At 36.2% G+C, this 23,739-nt stretch overlaps 1 protein-coding gene across 1 annotated transcript in view; it reads left to right on the top strand.

Annotated features, from left to right (window-relative positions):
- Window positions 1-23,739, top strand: part of USH2A (usherin) — a 673,955-nt gene that overhangs the window by 488,495 nt on the left and 161,721 nt on the right. The window contains exons 48-49 of the mRNA XM_059413329.1: window positions 2,102-2,270; window positions 15,028-15,249. Coding sequence (XP_059269312.1) covers window positions 2,102-2,270; window positions 15,028-15,249 — 391 coding nt within the window. The remainder of the gene's footprint in view (window positions 1-2,101; window positions 2,271-15,027; window positions 15,250-23,739) is intronic.

Genomic DNA, 23,739 nt, shown 5'->3' with positions numbered 1-23,739 from the left:
AAGAAAATGATAAGGACTAGAGAAGCTTACTGAAGAAAACGACTAGATGTACTTCAATGTCTAGAAATTCTCTTCATGAGAATTGGACTTGAACAAATCCTTTAAGACCACACGACAAAGAGCAAGATTTTAGGTCACTGTCATAAAACTAGAAGAAGGTGAGCATTGTTTTCCCCTGAAAGCAAAAATGACCAGCATCCTTAAATCCCCAAATAAACACATGGCAATTTTGTGCTTAAGTCTTACACATGGGTCATAATTTCAAATTTACTTTTCACACAGAGTATGGCATCAAAGAGAAGGTCACCCAGTTTATCTCTGGCATGAGACTAATTCTGAATCCTCACTGCTAATAATGAAAGGACCCCCCCCCCCCCCGTCGTTAACTAATTAACTGCTCTTTTGTTGTGTAAGAGTACCCCCTCCTCCCCTTGCAATGAAAAGACCCTTCCCCCAGGGTTGAATTCAATGTAACTGCTCTTTTGCCTTTCTGTAACCCCTTGGCTTTTAGGGCATGACACTTGTCTCCTGTTTGAACAAGATACCTTCTCCTAATAGCCGAGGCATGGTCACATAGGCAAGGGGGCTGCATGGTCACGTAGGTCACGTAGACAGGGGGCTGCATAGTCAGGTAGGCAGGATGTCTTTCTGCTGAGTAATAAGGTCAAACTTCCCCTCTTTGTTTCCCCTTCCCGCCTTTCTCTTTGCGCGAGGGGGTCTTCCAAAGCCAATCCTATAACACCAAGTATGCCTTTTTTCAAATGTTCAAATTGTCAGCCAATCGGCCCCGTCCCATCCGGGACTTGTTTGTACCTGTCTATAAAAATCCTGCACCACCCCAGCCAGGTGTGCTCAGCTAGCAGGAGCTGCTGACCACCTGCAGGCGCGCGCTGACCACCCGCAGGCACCTGCGTAACAATAAAGAACCTTTTGCTGCCTGCGTAACAATAAAGAACCTCTTGCTGTTTGCATCCTGTGGCAGTGTTGAATTCTTGGGTAAGGGGATCCGCGGGTCTTTCAATAACTAAATACAGAAAAGGAAATTTATCACAGTTGATTTAGCATGGCTACCTGCAGGGGTAAACTTTGAATTTAAGAGCGCTGTTTCTTTGTTCTTTGATAATTTTTGAAAAATGAATGAAGTACTACACTAGTGGTGTTTGAAGACTTAGCCCACGTTCTGCCACTTTATACTGAGCTTGATTCACGAGTTGGTGCAAGCTAGAAATAGCGATGTGCAAAATGGAAAAAGAGAAGCACCTTTAAATAGTGGTTGATTTTGCCTGCCACAGGAAGCTTCTATCTAATTTACGTGACTTATGCCAAGTGTAGGTTCTGAGGCTACATTTCAGCAACTATTTAGCATTTGATTTGTTATATATACAGAATGTCAGTCTCTCAGACCTCAAGTGAGCATGCAAATAATTATTTGATTGTTCAAGCACATAATTTCTTCTACAGCTCCTGGAAAAAAACACATCATTAAAAGGGCTTTTCAAAATTAATTTCCATATAAATTTCTTTTTTTAATATGGTGGCCTATGACATATACATATATATGTCATATATATGTGTGTGTATGTGTACATGTATATATATATATGTAAATGTGAGAGTCTGTTGAGATTGCCTTGTCTGAAGATTGGGTTTGTAAATAAATGATCATATAAATTATAAGGAAAAGGCTATTTATTTAAAAAAAAGCAAAGATCGATGAGAGAGAGGTTTCCATAAATGTGTTTTCAAATTAAACACTGATTAAAATAAAAACACATATATGAAGGCAATTTTTCACTTGCAATTCTAAATCCTCTTTACATTGGGAGCATTGACATTCAAAAGAGAATTCATATTTATAGAGTGTGATAACAGAGCACAAAACATGCTTGAAGTCTAAAAAAGCTACATTGTATCATAGCATATATAAAATTTAAACGATACTGGGAAAATGCATTTTTCAAACTTTTGAATTTTTATCATTAATATACTACATTTGGTCTCAGGTCAAGGGCAACTAGAGTATAATTGTATCACATGAGATAGGATGGTCTAGTACTTTTAATTAAACTGATACTTCTTTAACCCCAATTCCTATCTTCAGGTTTGCTGTAATGGAGTTCTCTACGACCCCCAGCCTGGGCACCACTGCTGTGAAGAGAAATATATCCCATTCATTTTGAATTCAACTTCGGTTTGTTGTGGCGGCCGAATACGAGAGGCTCAACCAGATCATCACTGCTGCTCTGGGTATTATACCAGAATTCTACCAGGTGAGGATCATTTCCAGGTGTGCTCAGTGTTGGAGAGCGAGAATCCCTGTCCTCTTCAAGCATCTTCTAGCTGGACTAAAACCAAATTGACAGGGAACTGATTAACAGGAGAAAATCAGTTTTAATAATGTGCCTACCAGGAATCCACACAAACGATGAAATTCCAAAGACAGTGAGGACAGTCAGGCAAAATGAGGTCTATATGTCATTCTGAACTAAGGGGGAGGGGGTAGGGACCTGGGACATCAGAGGAAAGGAATGTATTCACAGAGCAACAAGAAGAAAAGCAGATGTTTGGTAATTAGTTGTTTGCCCTGCCGTACAGATGGGTCACTCAGATGAAATTTATCTCTCCTAATAATCCCTATTCTGGGAAAGACAGCCAATTTGGATTCTTCTATGTATTTAAGGGAGGGGCAAAAGTTTCTCTTCAGCCTTCATGGTCTCGATTGCCTTTAGCTTAAAAAAATCTTCATGCCAGAATGGGCCATCTTGGGCGGCTGCCCTTGGCCCTTACATCAGTAGTCTGGGAACCTGAAAAAGCCAATCCATGACTCATGCCCATCAACTATTTCAAGCATCTCCTCAACAAAAATTGAATGACTAACACATAACCAGCCGCCTGCTTTTAAATATCATTTCTTCTTTCAGCTTTGTTGAAATCTAAGCAAGACTAGGTAGGTACTAAAAGAGAAGGAACACAAGGGACTTATGGTATCTACCACATAAGGAACTTTATCAAGACCTGGTAAATCCCTTTATTTTTCACTTTATTTCTTCCCATGGCTAAGCATTTTCACCATCAATTCTGTGAATTTCTAAGTGTTCCACCCCATGAAGCCATTCTTCATTTCCTCCATTCCTATTCTGGACTAATCATGCATTGTCCCTGGATGGATTATAAACACAAATTCTGTTTATCGGAGACTAGTCCACTGTCTGTGGTGGGGCAGAAAGAAGGTTGCTGCGAAGAACAGCAAAGAGAGACTTTTCCCTCCTCGCACTCCCGTTTTCTTTCTTGTTTTGAGTGTCCAAATATGCACTGTCCAAATTTCAACCACACGAAACTATACAAATTGAGAATAAAGATGATAACATTTGGTATTTCTCTGGCAGGCTCTGTATTTAAAGGTTTTACATATGATACCTTATATACTTCCCACAACTATAGGATATTGGTATTTTATCTAAGGTGTATAAATAAGGAAACAGATACAGAAAGGATCGATAACAAAAGCAGGCTCAGAGACGTGGGAGTGGAAGAGTTGGAGGGTAGATCTGCGCATGCCTTTCCAAAATCCATGCTCAGCTCGACTTACTCTTTTTTTTTTTTTTTGAATCTGTTATTTACTTTATTTTTTCCAAGTTTTTATTTAAATTCCAGTTAGTTAAGATACAGTGTAATATTAGTTTCGGGTGTAGAATTTAATGATTCATCACTTGTATATACTCGGTACTCACACAACACCCACCACCCATTTTATCCATGCTCCCCCTGACCTCCCTTCCAGCAAACCCTCCAGTTTGTTTTCTGTAGTTAAGAATCTGTGCACCCTAATGTTTATAACAGCATTATCAGCTATAGCCATTTATGGAAAGAGCCCATATGTCCATTGACTGATGAACAGATAAAGAAGATGTGGTATATGGATTATTACTTAGAATAAAATCTTGCTATTTGCAACCCAGTGGATAGAGCTAGAGAGTATAATGCTAGGCAAAATAAGTCAGACAGAGAGAGACAAATACCATAGATTTCACTCATCTGTGGACTTTAAGAAGCAAAACAATGGGGGAAAAAGAGAAAGTCAAATATTTTTTCTTAGAAACCAAAATATGTTAATATATGTTAACATAGTTTTTAAAGTGACTATTTCAGACTTCTAAACCTCTTCATTACTGCCACTGACAGTTACTATTTATCCTGAGAAAGCCATTGACAATACAGATTTTTTTTTCTACCACCTAAGTTTAATGCCTGTGTCTTCAGAAGCAAAGAAAACAGATATGGGATAAAGAGAAGATGTCCGAGAAAAGCTGAATGCTTCAGGATACCTAATTTAACTAGGAATTTATGTTAAACATCCAGTTAATTCAGGTTATTGTTCAGTGTACCTTTGTGTTTGGCATAAATATGCTTATCCAACGTATGTGAGAGTGAAATCTCTTGTAAAAATACTAGAGCAAAAAGGGAAGGTGAGGTCATTAAATATATGCAAGTTTATTCAAGGCAGAGACTCTCTAATCTTGATAATTTTTCCTTAATACTAATAGACAAATCTGTCTTTATAGCCATGCTGTTCTTATTCTTTTGCAAAATATACTTTCATAATTGACTAGATTTTCCAAGTAAGAAAAAACAATGGTGTTGGAAATAAGGATTTTGTAGAAAAGGATAACTTCTTTCTCCTGAAATTATCGTGTTAACAACTAATCAAACTCCGCCAAATGCTTTACTCTCTCAAAATAGTTTACACTTTGGGAGTTTTCTACTACATTTCCTATTTTCTTTCCCCTGCAAAAATTTGCCCTGAAAAATATAATTATATAGATGCGATGGGCATGTTCTGTTGTCTTCTTTCCTGTTGTTTAGACTAATGGACCATACCAGGATTTTCTCTAATTCTAACATAGAACTAAATAATAGGGGTTTTATTACCAAGTCTCATGAAAATTTTTGATATTAGGATTTGCAGTGAACTGTTGAAACTAAGAAAATATTCTCTGTCCCTTAACATTGATGAAAAATCATTGGTTATATTCATCATGTCTGTTAACTCTTAGATTTGCATTTCACCCTTCTCAGTCCTAACACAACTGTCAGATTTCAAGCTAAGAAAACAATCTAATTAAAAGAAAAAAATTCCAAGGTTCCTGGGTGGCTCAGTCAGTTGAGCATCTGACACTTGGTTTTGGCTCAGGTCATGATCTCAAGGTTGTGGGATCATGCTCAGCACTTCAGTCTGCTTAAGACTCTCTCCCTCTTCCTGGGCCCCTCCCTGCCCTTGTAGTCTCTCTCTTTCTTAAAAAAAATAAAAAAGAAAAGAAAAGAAATTCAAATAATCTTAACTCTTTTTTCCTGAAGATAAAATAAACCATGAAAATCCAAAAGTCATTTATTGACATTATACAAAACTTTTTAATAAGTAATTTTTGAAGCAAGAGTTTTCAAAACCTTCCTGATCTGTATATGACACATGCTCATTCAAAACTCAAACATTTCAGTAACTTCCAAACTGTTGAGCATGGTCCATATCTGGATTCCTTTTAAGTAGTTCATTTATCACAGTATTAGAATGCCTACCATAGTGTCAAGGGAAAAAAATGCAATCTCATGGGATAATCAAAGAGAGTGTTTTGCTGCAATCATTAATCTCAATGTACCTAAATGAAGAGATTATATTGTGACCTCTGTCCTCAGCCAATGGTCATTGTTAACTACTTTAACACTGTTTACATCAAGAAAGAAAGCATAGTGACCCCAAACCATCTTGTATCTAAATGCAATTAAAATTCAATCAGTACTCTGTCAGTTCCAGGCTAAGATGGATATAGGCATTTTGATATTTATAGATAAGTCTGAAATATTAGTTAATAATATTTACTTCGTATTTTTCTCACAACTTTCCTTTATAGCACTCTACAACAAAGAGTGGCAGAGGAAAGAATGCTTATTCCACTCCCCTTTTTTTTATAAATATGCTAATGACCTCAAGCTAAATGTTAATGTGGGTCATTCTTTGATAAGAATAACAATTAACTGTGAAGACTGCATGGTAGCTTTTAGAGAGAAAACATTTTCAAGCCTGTCGTGGAATAGATTCATTTTGAGAGGTTAATGAGAAGGTGACTGATCCTTGTATCTTACATCTAATAGACCTTTTTGAGGGAAAAAGGATAAGTTTTGGTTCTCATTGATATAATCCACATCTCTTTTTATAAAGCATTTTCTTCTGTCAGTGACTGAATAAGAAAATATCTAAACTAATTAATATTTGTTATCCTAAAAACTGGCTTTAAAAAATGTTGGTTTTCCCCAATATATAGATTTTCCCATACACACACACACAGACACAGACACACACGCACACACACACACACAATGTTTACACACACACACACACAATGTTTCTTCTAAACCCACAGTTGTCCTAAATGATATTTAACTAACTATGCTGCCCCTTTACCATGTGGTAGGTTATGTTAAAGTTTGCCAAGAAAATACACTGATTTCTGGCTGTGGAGATTTAAAAAACATGCAACCACATTTGAGACCAAGTTTCAAAATCCTTTTACCCAGAGGATGGTAACAAGTACAATGACTTCACTGCTCACAATAAGGTCTTTCCTCCTTTTTTGGCCTCTAGTAGAAGAAAAAATTAGAATTTCCTTCTGCTTATGCATACCGTGTTTTAGGATCCTTTCACTCTCTCTCTCTCTGACAAATAAATAAGTAAAATCCTTAGGAAGGAAGGAAGAAAAGAAGGAAAGAAGGAGAGAGAGAGAGAGAGAAAGAAAGAAAGGGAGGAAGGAAGGAAGGAAGGAAGGAAGAAAGAAAAGGGATGCCTGGATGGCTCAATCTATTAAGCATCTGCTTTTAGCTCAAATCATGATCCCACATGATCCCATGTCCTGGGATGGAGTCCTGTATTGGGCTCCTTGCTCAGCGAAACCCTGCTTCTCCCTCTGCCTGCTGCTCCCCTGCTTGTGCTCTCTCTCTCTCTCTGACAAATAAATAAGTAAAATCTTTTTTTAGAAAGGATCCTTTTAAAGACTGTCAACTAAGCCAACTGTCCCCTACATTCCAGGATTTCATACCTTCAGAGAAAACTGATTATACCCTGACCCACTCCTTGGTAATTTCCCTAGAGAAATGAAAACTTGTGTTTATACAAAACCTGCTCACAAGTGTTTATAGCAGTTCTACTCATAATTGCCCAAAACCAGAAATAGCTCAAATGTCCCTCAGTGGGTAAAGGAACAAACTGTGGTGTATCCACACAAAGGAATACTACCCAGGAATCAAAAGGAACAAACTACTAATAAAAACCAGAAAGATACTATGCTGAGTGAAAGGAGCCAGTCTTGGGGCTCCTGGGTGGCTCAGTCCATTAAGTGTCTGCCTTCAGCTCAGGTCATAACCCCGGGGTCCTTGAGATCAAGCCAGACATCAGGCTGCCTGCTCAGTGGACAGCCTGCTTCTCCCACTTCCTCTGCTGCTACCCCTGCTTGTGCTCACACTCTGTCAAATAATAAATAAAATCTGAAAGAAAGAAAGGAAAGGAAAGGAAAGGAAAAACAGAAGAAAGAGAAAAGAAAGGAAAGGCAAAGGAAAAGGAAGAAGCCAGGCTCAAAAGTTATGTCCTGGGAGATTCCATTTATATGACATGTGAAAGGACAAGCTGTGGCGATGGGGAACAAATCGGTGGTTGCCAATGGTGACAGATGAGAGGAGGCATGACTGAAAGAATAGTATAGAGTTCGGGGGAGTGATGAAACTCATCTGTATCCTAATTGTATCTTTATGTTAAAATTCATAGAATTATGCATCACCCCAATAGGTCAATTTTAAATGGGTGATTTTTTAAATAAAATGTTAAAAAATGTTAAAGTCATATGCCTTAGAATTCTTTTTTTATTCTATAAATAGGAAAAGAAAGACATAGGAACAAGATCAAGTCACTCTGTTAGTGGAGACTGAAATTTATATGATTAAAAATTAGATTGATCCATTAGAGATACTGTATTATATAATAATGTAATGACTTCATACATGTAATTTAATATGCTTTTCTGGCATATTGGTAGAGCAGAAAGAAAGAAAATTTATCTCCATTAAAATTACATTGAAAATTCCTATTTAAAGAAAGCAAGCAAAAACGTCCCAGTTAGAGACTAAGGTCGTTATTTCAGGTAATAATGTATATGATCATATTCTAATAAAAGAAAATTCTGTATAGGGGTTTGCTGGTTTGATGCTGAGTAACGATTGGATAAAAATGACAGACTTTGGGGTCAAACTGCCTGGCTTCACATCTCATTTCTTTCACTTATTAGTTGTTTGACCTTCATTAGGTTATTTAAACTAAGTAATATTAGTGGGAAATTTATGTCTCTGATTTCTGGAATTAGACCCCCCAAAGTTTTCGTGTGCAAATAGAAGGAAAGGTTGATAAGAATTGGGGAGCATTAGAGTACATGAGGTTAAGAGGCATCCTGTAGGTGACAAGAGATAGTCTCTTATGAATTATTCTAGAGCAAAGACTCAGTTGTGTCCACTTTTATCCAATTCTGTTAAAGGGCAACCAGTTCGTAAAAGCTAAGAATCAAATGTCTAATGGACATTGAGATCCTATGAGCCCAGGAATCCTCATTGATTCTTGTTGATTCTAAGAGACCAAGCAATCCTTTATCTAAGCTGGCTTTCAGCATTTGACTAGGGAAGTCACAAATAGCTTCCAACCTTTAAAGAGAAAGAGACTTTCTATTTTGCATGACCTCACAGTTTCAAATCCAGACCCTAGGAAATGCGCTTTGTTCTGAAAACACGGATGCTTGGAAACTATGTCATTTCTGTGCTACCACTGTCAACAAATACAGAGAATCAATTTGTCAAGCTTTCACAGGAACATAACGGAAGATCATCCACACATTGTGTAAGAGTGCAGTTTTAAAGCGGAAACCAAGTATCTTTAGTGTATTAGTTTCCTAGGTTACCAGAAACGTGGTGGCTTAAAACAAAACAATTTTATTACCTTACATTTCTCATGGTCAGAAGTTCCAAATGGGTCTCAATGGGCCAGAAACAGTGTATCAAGCCAGACTGCCTTAAAGAATCCTTTTCCACCTCGTAGAGGCCGCCCACACATTCCTTGACTAGGGGCCTCCTACCATCTTCCAGCCTTGCGATAGTACTCAGTCCTTTCTCACATAGCATTATCAAGCTCAATTCCATCATGCTGCTTTAATCCCCTTTGGTCATTAACATAACATATTCACAGATTCCAGAGATTAGTACATGGACATCTCTGGGAGGTCATATTCTGCTTATTACTCTAATGCTATGGTAAAATAATTATGAAAATTAAAGTGGCATTTCTGTAAACTCTTGGGGCATAATTATCCCAAGTGAATAAAAAAAGATACTGGGAGTGTGAGTGCAAGAGTATATGAAAAACTGCTACCCATAGATCTATGACTCTAAGCAACTGTCGCAGGGACTAGAGAGAGGATGGTATTAGGTTGGGAACTATGGGAAGTGAGGAAGCACAATCTTGTTAATGGCCCTTAAATCTTGGACAAAGTAGTATACAAGTCATTTATTTTTTGGATGGAATGAATGAGATATTATAAGGATTACAATAGGGAATAAGAAGTCTTTTCTGGAGTTATGTGGGTACAATGGACCTGATTTTTTTCAACAACCACCATTTGTTTTTTAGTGAATTTTTAGCCAGTTTCAAGAAGGACATAGATTTATAGAGACCTTTAAGGGTTTAACCTCTTCTATGAATCCCATATCTAAACTCTCTTTGCCCCAGTGACTCTTGAAGACAGATTCAAGGTCTGAGATGTAGATCATGAAGTCATCAGGAATTAGATAGTTAGCCTGTGCCATCATCAAATTATAGGCTGGGGATTCTGCTGGGAGTTCAAGAAATAGGTTTGTGTATACACATTTAGTCCTAGCATCCCATTAACAAAAAAAATTTCCTCCCATCAAATGCACCAAAGTGGAAAAAATACAAAGTTAGCAGAAAAGTATGTTGATTAAAGAGAAGACAAAGACAAAGGGAGAGTCTGGAATGTATTTGAAATGTCTACCTCTGAGACAGGTTATTCCTAGGAAGGAATGATAGAAACATAGTAGAATTTATAACAGTGTAACCCCAATATCAATTAGATATGAAAACTTCAGTTTCTACCACTGCATGAAAAGTTATCTTTTTTTGTGGTAAAGGCAGTTATGGATTGACCAGAGCAGCTGCTTTAACAGAAAGAGGTTCTTGTGCCAGCCAGTGTTTGTCTTTTTCCTTTTTAAATTCTTTCTAGCTAAAGTAGAGCAAATGTTCTTCCAGTGTCCCCTTTCCTTACGAAAATGACATTCGTCTTTGTGTAGACTAGACATGGATATGTCCTTGTACATCCTTTATTTAGTTGCTTAATCTGAAATCTATTAATTTGATCCATTTTTTTCTTTTTTGTGAGCCAAAGTATCTTCCAAGTGCTCATCAAGTTCTTCTAATTTAGAGAGAAGACATCGTCTACTATCCTATCTTCTGATTTCCAAGGAATTATTGAAATCTTGACTTCCACTGAGAACAGAGTATTCCTTCTGGTAGCTAAGTGGTCTCTGAAACTAGGCATGGAATTATGTTTCCCCTGTTTATGGAACTGGACTTTTTTATTGTAGTAAAGTATACATAACAAAATTTATAATTTTCACCATTTTAGGTGCGTATTTCAACAGCATTGAGTATATTCACATGGTTGTGCAATCACCACCACCACCATTTCCAGAACATTTTATCTTCCCAAACTGAAACTCTGTTTCCATTAAACATTAACTCCCTGTTGTCCCTAGCCCCTAGCCCCTGACAATGACCATTCTATTTTCTGACTCTATAAATTTGACTACTCTGTGTCCTTCATATACACATACTATGTTTTCAGGGTTCATCTGTATTCTAAAATATATGAGAATTTCTTTTGTCTTTCAGACTGAATAGCATTCCATAGTATGGATATACCACATTTTCTTTGTCCATTCATCTACTGATGAATATTTGGATTGTTTCCACCTTATGACTTTTGTGAACAATACTGCTATGAACATTGGTGTACAAATACCTGTTTTAGTCCTGCTTTGCTTATATATTTTTTTAACTTTATACTCAGAAGTGAAATTCCTGGATCATAAGAAAATTCTGTGTGAAATTTTTTGAGGAACTGCCTTAGTGTTTTTCACAGAAGCTATCTTATATTATATTCTCCACAACAACGTGCAATTTATTATATGCAAAAGACCCAACTTCTCTAATTCCTTGGTAACATATTATTTTCTGTTTCTTTATTTTATAATAGCTGTTCTTTCTGACTATAAAGTAGTATCTCATAGCGTTTTGGTATGCATTTTCTTAATAATTAAAAATATTCAACATCTTTCCATATGATTAGTGGCCATCTGTACATCTTCTTTGGAGGAATATCTGTATGAGTCTTCTAGCCATTTTTTTAATGGGTTGTTTGTGTTTTCATTGCTGAGTCACAGGAATTCTTGGGAAATTTGGGGTGTTTGTCCCTTATCAGTTATATAACTTACAAATATTTTCTCCTATGGTTTGCCTTTTTATACAGTCATTAATGTCTTTTGATGCATAACACTTTTAAATTTTGATGAGGTGCAATACATCTATTTTTCTTCTGTTGCCTTGTACTTTTGATGTCATAATCAATAAATTATTGCCAAGTCCAATGTCTTGAAGATCTCCCCTTATGTTTCTTCTAAGAATTTTGTAATTTTATCTTTACATTCAGGTCTTTGGTCCATGTTGAATTAATTTTTGTACATGATATAAGATAAGGATTCAACTTCATTCTTTTGCAAGTGAATATTTATTTTTCCAAGGACCATTTGCTGAAAAGATAGTCCTTTCATCATTGAATGGTCTTGACACCCTTGTTGAAAATTATTTGGTTATTTTTGTAGTTTCATTTCTAGGCTCTCTATTCTGTTCCGTCAGTCTGTATGTCTGTCTTTGTACCAGGACCACACCATTTTGATTATTAATTGTATCTTTGTAGTATTGATTGTATCTTTATAGTAAGTTTTGAAATGAGGAAGTGTGAGACCTCCAACTTTGTTTTTTTTTTCAAAATTGTTTTGGCTATTTGGGGTTCTTGAGATTCCATTGCAACTTGGGGATAGATTTTCTATTTATGCAAAAAATATTGTTGGGATTTTGATAGAGATTGCATTGAATCTGTAGATCACTTTGGGTAGTATTAACATCTTAACAGTATCATCTTCTGATCCATGAACATGGGATGTCAAATTTATTTGTGTCTTTTTTAATTTATTTCATCAACCTTTTGTAGTTTTCAGTGTTCAAGTCTTCTACCTTCTTGGTTAAGCTTATTCTTAAGTATTTTTTAAACTATTGTAAATGGAATTATTTTTTTAAAAATAATTTCCTCTTCAGATTGTTCAGGTTTTGTGTATAGAAACACTAATTTTTATGTGTTGGTTTTGTATCCTGCAATTTTGTTGAATTCTTTTATTAGTCTTAACAGGTTTCTTGTGGAATCTTTAGGGTTTTCTACATATAAAATTGCATTGCTATAAACAGAGATAATTTTACTCCTTCCTTTTTGGTTGGGATGTTCCTAATTTCTTTTTCTTGTCTAATTGCTCTGGTTATAAGTCCCAATATTATGTTGAATAGAAGTGGCAAAAGCTGACAGCCTTGTCTTCCTGATCTTAAGAGAAAAACTTTCACTGTTGATTATAATGTTAGCTGTGGGTTTTTCATATATGCTCTGTTTTGTGTTGTGGTAGTTTCCTTCTATTCCTGGTTTATTTAATGTTTTTATAATAGAATAGTGTTGAATTTTGTCAAGTGTTTTTTCTATGTCATTTGAGGTAATCTTGTGTTTTTCTTTATTCATTCTGTTAATATGGTATATCACACTGACTTTCATGTACTGAACCATCTTTGCATTCTTTTCAGGAATAAATCCCACTTGGTTATGTTGGATAATCATTTAAATATGCTCTTTAGGGGCACCTGGGTGGCTCAGCGGGTTAAAGCCTCTGCCTTCGGCTCAGGTCATGATCTCAGGGTCCTGGGATCGAGCCCCGCATCGGGCTCTCTGCTCAGTGGGGAGCCTGCTTCCTCCTCTCTCTCTGCCTGCCTCTCTGCCTACTTGTGATCTCTCTCTCTGTGTCAAATAAATAAATAAAATCTTTAATAAATAAATAAATAAGTAAATATGCTCTTTAATTCAGTTTGCCAGCATTTTGTTAGGATTTTTACATCAATTTTCATAAGGGATATTGGTCTGTAGTTTTTGCTTTGTTCTTTCTTAAATTATCTTGTCTGGTTTTGGCATCAGGGCAAAGCTGACCTCATAAATTTTGTTAGGATGTATTTACTCCTCTTCAGTTTCTTAGAAGAGTTTGAGAAGGATTAATATCAATTCTTTAAATGTTTGGTAAAATTCACCAGTGAAACCATCTGGTCTAGAGTTTTTCTTTGTTGGGAGATTTCTAATAAGTGATTCAATCTTGTTAATAGTTATAGGTCTATTCCAAATTTCTATTTCTTCATGATTCAGTCTTTTAGGTTGTGTATTTCTAGTAATTTGTACATTTCATCTACTAGAATGGATTTTTGACCAATGAATATGGATAAGAAAGACTTCAAGGATACCTGCTAGGCATTCTTGTTCCTATTTTTTTTATGTTCTTTACATATGTATCCATAGATAAATATTACCCCATATTTTTAATATCATTTTGGTAAGCAAGTCATCTTGTTTTTACTAACCAAGCTTTAGAATATTTCGACCTCAAACATAGATAAACTATTTGATAAAGATCAGGAAGTCCAGGACCATAAATTCTTAAGGGAATCCTAATTATTTTAGTGAATTTGAGTCTTCCTTTTATTAAGGTTTGGCATGTCATTAACTAGATTATGTAAATCTTATCTGGATCATGGTTTAGAGCTTTAAGACCTTCCAGAGGCTGGCCAATATACTTATAGACCTTATAAGATAAAATGAGGGAATATTGTCCAGGGAGAAAGATATATTTTAAAGGGTGAAGTGAAGAGAGGAGGATCTGTTGAAGACACAAAAAAAGAAGAGTTAGGCAAGAGGGAAGAGAGAGTCAGGGTCCAAGGGTTCAGAAAGGAGGTCAACTGAGAGTTAGGTCATGAGCTAGAGAGGAGCAATACAGTTTTAATTTTAGATCCACCAAGTTGTTAGTAGTCCTTTCCAAGGTATCCTTAAAAGATGAAAAATTATTTTTTTTGTCCTTTGGAGTTGTTCTGTCTTTTAGAGCATCTTCCTACCCCCACAAATGCTGCCTATTGACATTTATAAAATTTAAACTTTGGTACCATGGCACTAGGCAAAAGACTATCTTATTCTTTTTTCAAGTTTCCTGGAATATCATGCAAAGGGAGCATGTGGGTGCAACTACATTAGTGAAATTCAGTGTCTTCCACAGCCCAGCAAAGTACTGATGTGCTGACTTGAATATAGTATTTTTATCTCCTCTCTTTTAATTGATCTTCACATTGAAAGTATTTTGTTTGCTTAAATGATTATAAATTGGTTAAAAAAACATAATCTAGGGAATCCAACTTTTAGGTTAATTTCTGAATCCACTCCACTTTCCAGAAAAATACATGACATAGATAGAAAAGTATTTGTGGACAAACTTTTTTGTAATGTTACTTAATCACGTTACCAGACCTAATGTACACATTTCTTAGGGGTGAGAGAGGAAATAGGCAGCATAGCGTTACTTCTAAGTTACCACCTGTGTATATGAGTAGATACATGTTTATACCTCTTTAATACAAAAATTTTTAAGTCGTATTGAAATTTTGCAACTCCAAAATGACAGCATTCTTTCTAATAGTTCCATCAACCAGTTGGCATCTGCAATATGACTGATAAAATTTCATTGTGAGTCAAAGCATATTTTTTTAACTATGCAATGATTGTTATTGTCCTAAATTGACAGGTGAAGTATGTTGTCCAGATGAACAGCACAATCGGGTTTCCACTGGCATCGGTGACTCCTGCTGTGGCAAAATGCCTTACTCCTCCTCAGGAAACCAGATTTGCTGTGCTGGGAGGCTTCATGATGGCTATGGCCAGCAGTGCTGTGGTGGACAGATTGTGAGCAAAGATTTAGAATGCTGTGGTGGAGAAGAAGAGGGCATGGCATATAGCCGCCTTCCAGGTAAAGAGCTCTTATCTACCTTTCAGGGTGGAGAATCTGAGAAACAGGGAGGTTGAAAATCTTGCCCTAGATATAAAGCAAATAAGGAGTTAAAGCTCATGTTAATTATCTCGAATGCAAAATTTAAGTACATATTATATCACAAAAAAATGTAAATTCACATTTTCTATGTTCACATGATGCATTTAAGTAAAAGGGATTGAAATGCTTTCCTCTTGAAAAGTGTCATATCCACTGTAAACAAAAACAAAACCACACATGAATGCATTGGTTCTGGATCAAGAGAATATTTCCTAGCAAACACAAACAATATGCAAAATTATTACTGATGACACTATGTCATTTATTTTGCTCTGTTATTCTTTTTTGGCTATCAATTTAACACTATTTTTAAAAAGTTTTTATTTATTTATTTATTTGACGGAGAGAGCATGGGCACAAGTGGGGGGAACAGCAGGCAGAGGGAGAAGGAGAAGCAGGCTCCTCACTGAGTGGGGAGCCGGATACAGGGCTAGATCCCAGATCCATGAACTGAGCTAAAGGCAGACGCTTAATAACTGAGCCACCCAGGGACCCTGTAAATTAACACTAATTGTAAGAATAATCATTATCATTGATGGAGTACTTACTATCAGCCTGGTACTATACCCAATGTTTTATACATTATTAGTCTCTTTTTTTCTATTAATCCTTATAACTATCTTACTAGATAGATACTATTATTGTTTATATTTTAAAAATGAGGAAACTGAAGCATAGAGATTAGACAGTGTCCAAGATCACATGGTAGTCAGATAAAGATTTTGGGGTGCCTGAAAGTTATTCAATTTGGTACCTTTTTAAGGAAAGAAAATGAAATGATTAAGATAAGACAAAATATAAAAATAATATTTACTTAGAAGGAGACACTAAATTATAAAAATTACAAATCAAAGAAAGGAAATCTAGCAAATTCCACCAATATAAAAATAGTTCTGTTTGGATTCTATAACTTCTGACATCCCTCTTTTCTCCTCCTGACACATTTAACTTACGTCTTTGATGACTGCTTCATGGGACAATGGTTTTGTACCATGTAGCTCTAGAAAGACAACTCATTATTCCTGTCATGTGGTTAATTAAAACATTTTTAATTATTTCAAGTTTTGGAAAGTGGCTTTAAGCTTCAATATTTATTATTGTGATTTTATGTAAATATTTAGGATTACTGTCAAATTTGGAGAAATATCTACCAAGGATCTTTATAAGATTTACATTTTAAGTTTTCTTGTCTTAAGGTGATTTGCAGTGACTCATCTTAAATATTTGTTGAACTGACAATATCATTAACCAGTTTTTCATGGATATCTTTATTATATGATTGAATTTGAGTCGTACGTTATCATGATGTCACTATTTTATCTACACATCAGCAAAAGTATAAATTTTTCCAATATATTTATGAGTTACCTATCTTCATAATTTGTAATAATTTATACTTCAATCTTAGATCTGTCATTTTCTTTTAATAGTTTACTACCTTTGTTATAATTTAAAATTTCTTTTGTTATAATTCTCTTCTCGATGGCAGACTATTTCAAGTGACTCTGTTGTTCAGTTTTACAACTTTTGTTTCATATTCCATTAATTTTTCTGTCTGATCTTTCTCTTTCTTTAAAGCATCCCTTTACATGTATCCAACTTAGGAGTCTGTAATTTCTCACATTCCTTATTTTCCCAAATTGCAGTTAAAATGACCTCTTCAAACCTTAATGACATTTTATAGAAGTGACAGAAGTCATATAAACGTAGCTACTGAACCTGGACTTAGTATTTCCCCAAATCAACTTCCTCTTAGTTTGATTTCAAAAATATACATAATCACTCTCCTATTTTAATCAATACAAGGATACCTAAGACAGAAAGCAAGATTAAGGGGCAAGAGACAGAGGCCACAATAAATTGTACTTAAACATTATACATTTGTTAATTTTATAAAAATATGTAACTGTGCTTACCTTGAAGGGAGCTCATGTAAGCAAAGCCTGAAATTCAAGCTTCATCAGCTTCAGGGTAAATCTGCTTGTGTAACCTGCAAATGTTGGAGCTCCAGCCCTTCTCTGGGCATTATTTCAGGACATCATTATATCTTGATGCAGATGAACTATGAATTTCCTGTTGTTTTTCTATAATTTCTTCTTTTTAAACAAAACTATCAAAGTGTTACCCATAATATCAGTAATAGTTATTTATTATACTGTTATTGTTAAATACTGTATCTTTGTACACCTTCTCTTCTATGTAAAGTTCTGATGAAAATTGCTAAGAAGAACACTTCAAGAACAAGACTAATCAATCAAAACAATTTTAAAAGGTACCAGTCCTAGGATTGAATCCTAGATCCAGGATTCAATCCTGAATCTTGTGCCTTAACAATACCAGACTCTCAGTATTTTCATAACCCTTAAGTACATAAGAAATGCTTAATTATATTATTCACAACTAAATTTTAGTATTCCCAGTATGGGAAAGATTTTTCTCCTTTTTTGAGCCAGAAAATACCTGATTTCTAGTTTTTCATTTTATCTTTGGACAACCATCAAGTGTGTTTCTAAGGCATTTACTATTCTATAAAATTATAAATCTCCCATCTGGATCCACACTATATCCACCTATGCATTCTTTTTTTTTTTAATTTAATCTTATTTTTTCAGTGTTCCAAGATTGATTGTTTCTATACCACACCCAGTGCTCCATGCAATACATGCCCTCCTTAATACCCACCACCAGACTCCCCCATCTATGCGTTCTTTTTTAATCCAACCCAGAAGGACATATTTAGAGGAAGATATTAATATACATACTGTCAAACTATTTGATAGTCCCATGTGATTTATTGATCTGCATCAATTGCCCAGAAAATCGTGATGATCAATAGTTGCCCTATAGAGAACAGAATTAGGTTTCAATTAGGACACTTTCATTGACCCTCCCCCTCCAATTTAATGATTTCCTCCAATACATGGCACAGGACTGCTGGATCTTCAGTGTAAGGTAGCAAGAGAGTTGACTTTGCCCGGTAAAACCAAGAAACAAAACCAAAAAGTAACTTGCCAAGGTCTTTTAAAATGAATGATGCATTGAATCATATGATGCACAAGAGTTCAGTGGAGACACATAGTCCTTCCAAAAAATTTCCTCATGGGGGCACCTGGGTGGCTCAGTGGGTTAAAGCCTATGCCTTTGGCTCAGGTCATGATCCCAGAGTCCTGGGATCAAGCCCTGCGTCGGGCTCTCTGCTTGGCAGGGAGCCTGCTTCCCATCCTCTCTCTCAGCCTGCCTCTCTGCCTACTTGTATTCTCTGTCAAATAGATAAGATCTTAAAAAAAAAAAAAAAAAAAGTCCCCGTGAATTGTAGCTTTAAGAAGTTAGTGTTCTAAAGATAACTGAAGTCCAGTCAAGGAATCCAGTCTGGTCACGTGTCTCCTAGACATTGCTTACTGGCTAAAATACGTACACAAGAGTCAGGAGACGATACGACGACAGCAAAAAGTAAACAACATTCTGTGTTCACTATTTGCGAAGCAGTGCTTTATGTACCTTGTATACATCCGCACATTTATAACACAGTTAAACTTTGCATCAACCCTATGGTGTAAGTACTAGTCTCTCCAATTTCGAGATGAGGAAATGGAGGCATTTCTCACAAAAGTGAGAAACCATCCCCAGATCACATAAGTAGCAAGTGGCTGCCTTACTTCCGGTAACATTAATTGCTATTATAAATGAAACCCCCAAATTAGTAAAGACTCAAATACAACAGGGGTTTACTTTTTCTTACATAATAGCACTGAGATATGAGCCAAACTGTAGGCAGCTCTCTTTCCTAGTTATGAGCTACCTGTTGAACTGCCAAATTCCGTGGGCACCTGGGAGTTGTACCTGTTTCTGCATCCAGAAGGGGAAAAGAGCATGGAGTAACATGTGTCTGAGTTCTTTTTTTATTTGCCAGGTCTAGGAATAGCAAATATTTTAATTAACATTTCACTGAACTAGAACTCAGCTATATGTCGACACCTAAATGCAAGGGAAGCTGAGAGATTTGCCTGTGAATTCTTGCCACTGTGGCTAAGAAAGGGCTCTAACTCCATCCAAATGGTGACAGAGTCCATGCTCTTAATGTCTTTGATCACTCTGATAGTTGGAGCAGCATAGATACTCTCCCACGCAAGCCATAGCAATGTACGTCAGGTCTAGTACGCAGGACCAATATAATAAACTATCAGGTTGCAAACATTTTCAGGAAGACTGGGAAAAAAAGAGGCATTATAAACTCTCCCTTTGACAACATAATGTATGCCAAAATTAGAAGATAGGGTACGACTTATGAGTGTTAAGCCCTGAGACAGTGACTTTTAAAGAATGATCTGGGACTTCTAAGGGTCAGACCCTTGGCAGAGAGATGTTTGCAGGTGGTCTGTGAGACCAAAATGGCTTTCATAATAATGCTAACCTATTATATGCCTTTTTCAAACTCATTCTCTCATGAGTATACAGTAGAGTTTTTCAGAGGTTACATGGCATGTGATATTGCAACAATTGAATGCAGAAGCAGGTATGAGAAGTTAATTCCTTCTGGTAAGCCAGACATTAGAGAGGTTTTGCAAAAATGCAAAACAATGTCATTCTTCTCATTCAGTCTTCTCAGTTTGGAAAATGTATTTATTTTTCATAAATATTTTATTTATTATTATTTAAATGAACTAATGAATACATATTTCAAAAACTTTTGTTTTAGACTCTAACCCAGTATTTATCAATAGATATAACCAACATAAACAAAAGCTATTTGAAATCCTCGATTATTTGTAAAAGTGTAAAGGGGTCCTCGACCAAACTTTGTAAATCACTGCTTTAAGGCGTGGTTATTAGATATACTAGAAAATCGTGGCACTTAATTAGTTACCCTGTGCTATAATGAACCAGTTGAGTATCTCCTCTTTTAGATGAGTAGTTAAAAGTACATTCCTTAAAGACAGAACAATGGATGCCAGGTTTGGGGGATGCAAAAGCATTGCCCCTTCCATATCATAATGAGTCAGAATTTTAACATAACAACAAAAATGTCTCATTTTAACATCTGTTCATCTGTTGCCTTTTTTTAGTCAATTGCCATATTCCTTCCTTTGATAAAAATGTATTGTGTAGTGACTATGCTCAATACACTATTCTTGGTGCTTGTGATTGTAAAAATTGCTGACTCCATTTTTATCCTTAAGGACTTATAATCTAATCAAGGAAGAAAGACCCTTTAAGGTTAAACACAGTCCATCAGAGAGGGATGAGCACAAGTATATTCTTAAGACTGAGAGATCACTGCAGTCAGGGTGATAGAAAAAGCTAAACCATTAGATTGGAACCTCAAATAATGAGTAAGATTTTGAGATGTGTAGATGGAAGAAGGACATTTCAGCCAAAGGGCATAGCTTGAGCCAAAGTGTGAAATTGGCAATCTGTGAAGCATGTCCAAGTAGTAGTGAGCAGTTGGGTTTGTTGGAGGGATACACTGTGTGCAAGGAAATAGAGGGAGATAGGTCTGAGTAGGCAAAAGGATCTCAATGTTACTGAGTAACCAAGGGAGGGTCAATGTGATGATAAGAACTGGGACTTCAGGCAACAAATTATTTTGGTGGCAAATGAATGTGAAGAAGAAGGAAAGATAAGTCAGAACACTATTGCCAAAAAATAAAACGTACCTGGTTTAAGAGATGAAGTAGAGGCAACTCTCCATTCGGACAATGGCTCCTAATATTTCAGGGGCTATCCACTCCTTAAGAATCTTTGAAAAGTCACAAAGCCTCACTGCCACTACTACGCAGAAGTTTGCTTGCAATTTCATATATCCCTGAAGCCCATCCTTGGGCCCCAACTTCAGAATCACTTCTTACTGACTTCACTGTGATTTTCCACGCTTGTCAAGTATTTCTGAAGCAAATTGCAACATTACACAGCTCCAGTGAATCAAGATTCACTCTTGAGTTTCTCACGACATTCTGCAATTCTGCCAAGGCTGGTAATCGTGGTGGACATAAGGAATGATACTTTTTAAAAGGAAAAGACCCTCTTTTTATTCTCTTGACCTTCCTGCAGGTTTCAGTGAAAATAGACACATTCCACCTGTCTTTTTCCTCTCACTGCTGCCGCTCCCTCCTGTCGCCCCTAATGACTGTGACCTCAGTGACCTTCCAGAATATCCATATGGTCCTTTTTCTCCTCAACCTAGCAACACCATACCTGCTACACGAGGGTTTGGATCTCATAATATTGTTCCTAAGCCTGGCCTCTCTCACTGTCTGGCATTGTGCGCCTGCCATAAGACGGGGCTGGCTCGTAAAACATCTCTTTATGTACTTTATTACTTAAACTCTTTTATTTGCCTGCAGGAGCCCTTTAACAAAATCACATTGAATTGACTTTCTCACACCAAATCAAATCTCCCTGGTCCCAGTTCAGTTGTCTTTGTCAATATGTATTTTATAAATGGAGTGAATTAACAGATGCTGTTGGAACAGAAGTGCTGGGGTAGCGTTTATGTTTTTACTGCTCTCTCTGGGCAGATGAGTTGTGTAGGAGTGTTATACAGGTATCTCGGGATAAAAGTCACGCTCGTCATTGCGGTGGATATGTATTCTTAACCATTTTCTTTGGGTGTATTTTAAACCTCTTTATTACTCTTTTTATTCTTAGAGTTTGCTTGTATGGTTTTGTCATTGATGCCACTAATCTTGGATTGGACTTAACTGTATCTTTTAGCATAAAGAGATGAACATTAAAGTCTCCCTACCATTCAAAGAGACCAGGATTTTTTGTTACCCATGAGAAACCCATCAAGCCATACCTTTGGAACGTATTGCCTGATTTCTATTATAAAGGTTGTCCATGCAGCCTCGGTTAGGAAAATCTAGGTTGGAACTGCTTTGTAATAGAATACTGAGTTTCCATTTCCTGGAGTCGGACTTCTGCAGAACGACTGACTACCACTATTTGGTATAGAAGACGGGATCTGGAAACTTTGCAAAGAGGGAAATATAGCACATAAATCCATCATGAAAGAGCTGTACTAAAGAATATTTTCCAGAAAGATTTCCATGTGACAGAAGAATTTTTGAAAGGTGTAATGTAGAAAAAAAACCACATCTCAACAATTCGGGGAGCATGTTTGTTCTACCCTTTCTTTGTCAGTTTTGCAGTGGTAGCCGTGGGGCCACCTACTGGTGGAGACAAGCATGCATCTCTTTTCTTTCATGTTCTGCCACCAATTTTATAAGTTTGTCCTAAGAATGACTAATCACAAAACTTTTTTTCAGTCTTATAGGCCTAAAATATAGTCCCTTGGCTTAAAATGTCGCCATGATCAGTTCCAGAGTTGCATGTTAATTTGTCATGTTCTAGACTGTATTCTTTCCTACTTTACTGTTTTTATCTCAAAAGCATGATTCATAATTCTTGGCCTTTTTTCTTTTTTCTAGAAAAATGGAACGCCTGTTTTACAGAATTAACAATTTAGAAATTCATCAGGAATATATGTTTATAAATGCTTTCCTTGTCAGTCCTGGCCATTAAATGAGTGTTAGTAACATATTGAAACTATTCATGGTATTGTGAGTAAAAGATTCTTTCCTTCACTGTTTTCTCAGTTGTATCCAATAAAATGGAAGCTATCTGTTGGATATATGTTCTGTTGGGAAGATAAAATACATTGCAGTTTGATATCAAAAATAAATATCTAGTAGCTTTATATGTACTGTACCACTTTGGTAACATCTGTCCAAAAAGCATCTCCACCTTTGTACAAATTTAAAGAATAGCCTCTGGAAAAATAGATCGATCCATCAACAATAGATCGATCTATGATCTGTTTTGTTTATCTTTTGGCATATTTAAAATTGTGTATTCTAGGTGTCAGAGTTCAAAAGTCAAGTGCTACATGTGATAAATTAGGCGGGGGTCAAAAGTTATTGCAATGCAGTTTCAGAAGATTGTCTGTCTCTGAATTTGCAGCTCATTCATGCTGAAGTGATGCACTATGGGAATTAGTACCAAACTCTGCTCTGCAACATCTGCTCTCCCTAAGTGAGTTAGTGCACGTCAGACATCTTTATGTCAGAATATTGCAGTGATGGATGCAGTCTTCAGAAAATGCTGCATAAAAATCTGGTGTGCCGTTCTGGCCATTAAGTGAAATTACTATTTAAATTAATGGCACTGTCACAGTTTATCTGTGCAAAGAATGAACGCTGATTAGGGTATTAAGTAATTAGCAATTTATCACACTGGAACAAGGTTGATAATAATTAAAGAAGTAATGGTTTACCAAAGAAACTAGAAAGGGAGTCACTTCTTGTTATGAGAGTGGAATCTTGGCTGAAAATTTTAATTCAGTGAAACAAAGATGAAGCTCTTTGTGAAAGAAAGCAGCCTTTTTTTTCCCTAGTGTAAAAACAGTTCATT

Source organism: Mustela nigripes, chromosome 10, assembly GCF_022355385.1.
Source record: "Mustela nigripes isolate SB6536 chromosome 10, MUSNIG.SB6536, whole genome shotgun sequence".
Lineage (NCBI taxonomy): Eukaryota > Metazoa > Chordata > Mammalia > Carnivora > Mustelidae > Mustela > Mustela nigripes.
The sequence above is the reverse complement of the archived record's forward strand: the minus strand, read 5'-3'. Positions and strand labels throughout refer to the sequence as shown.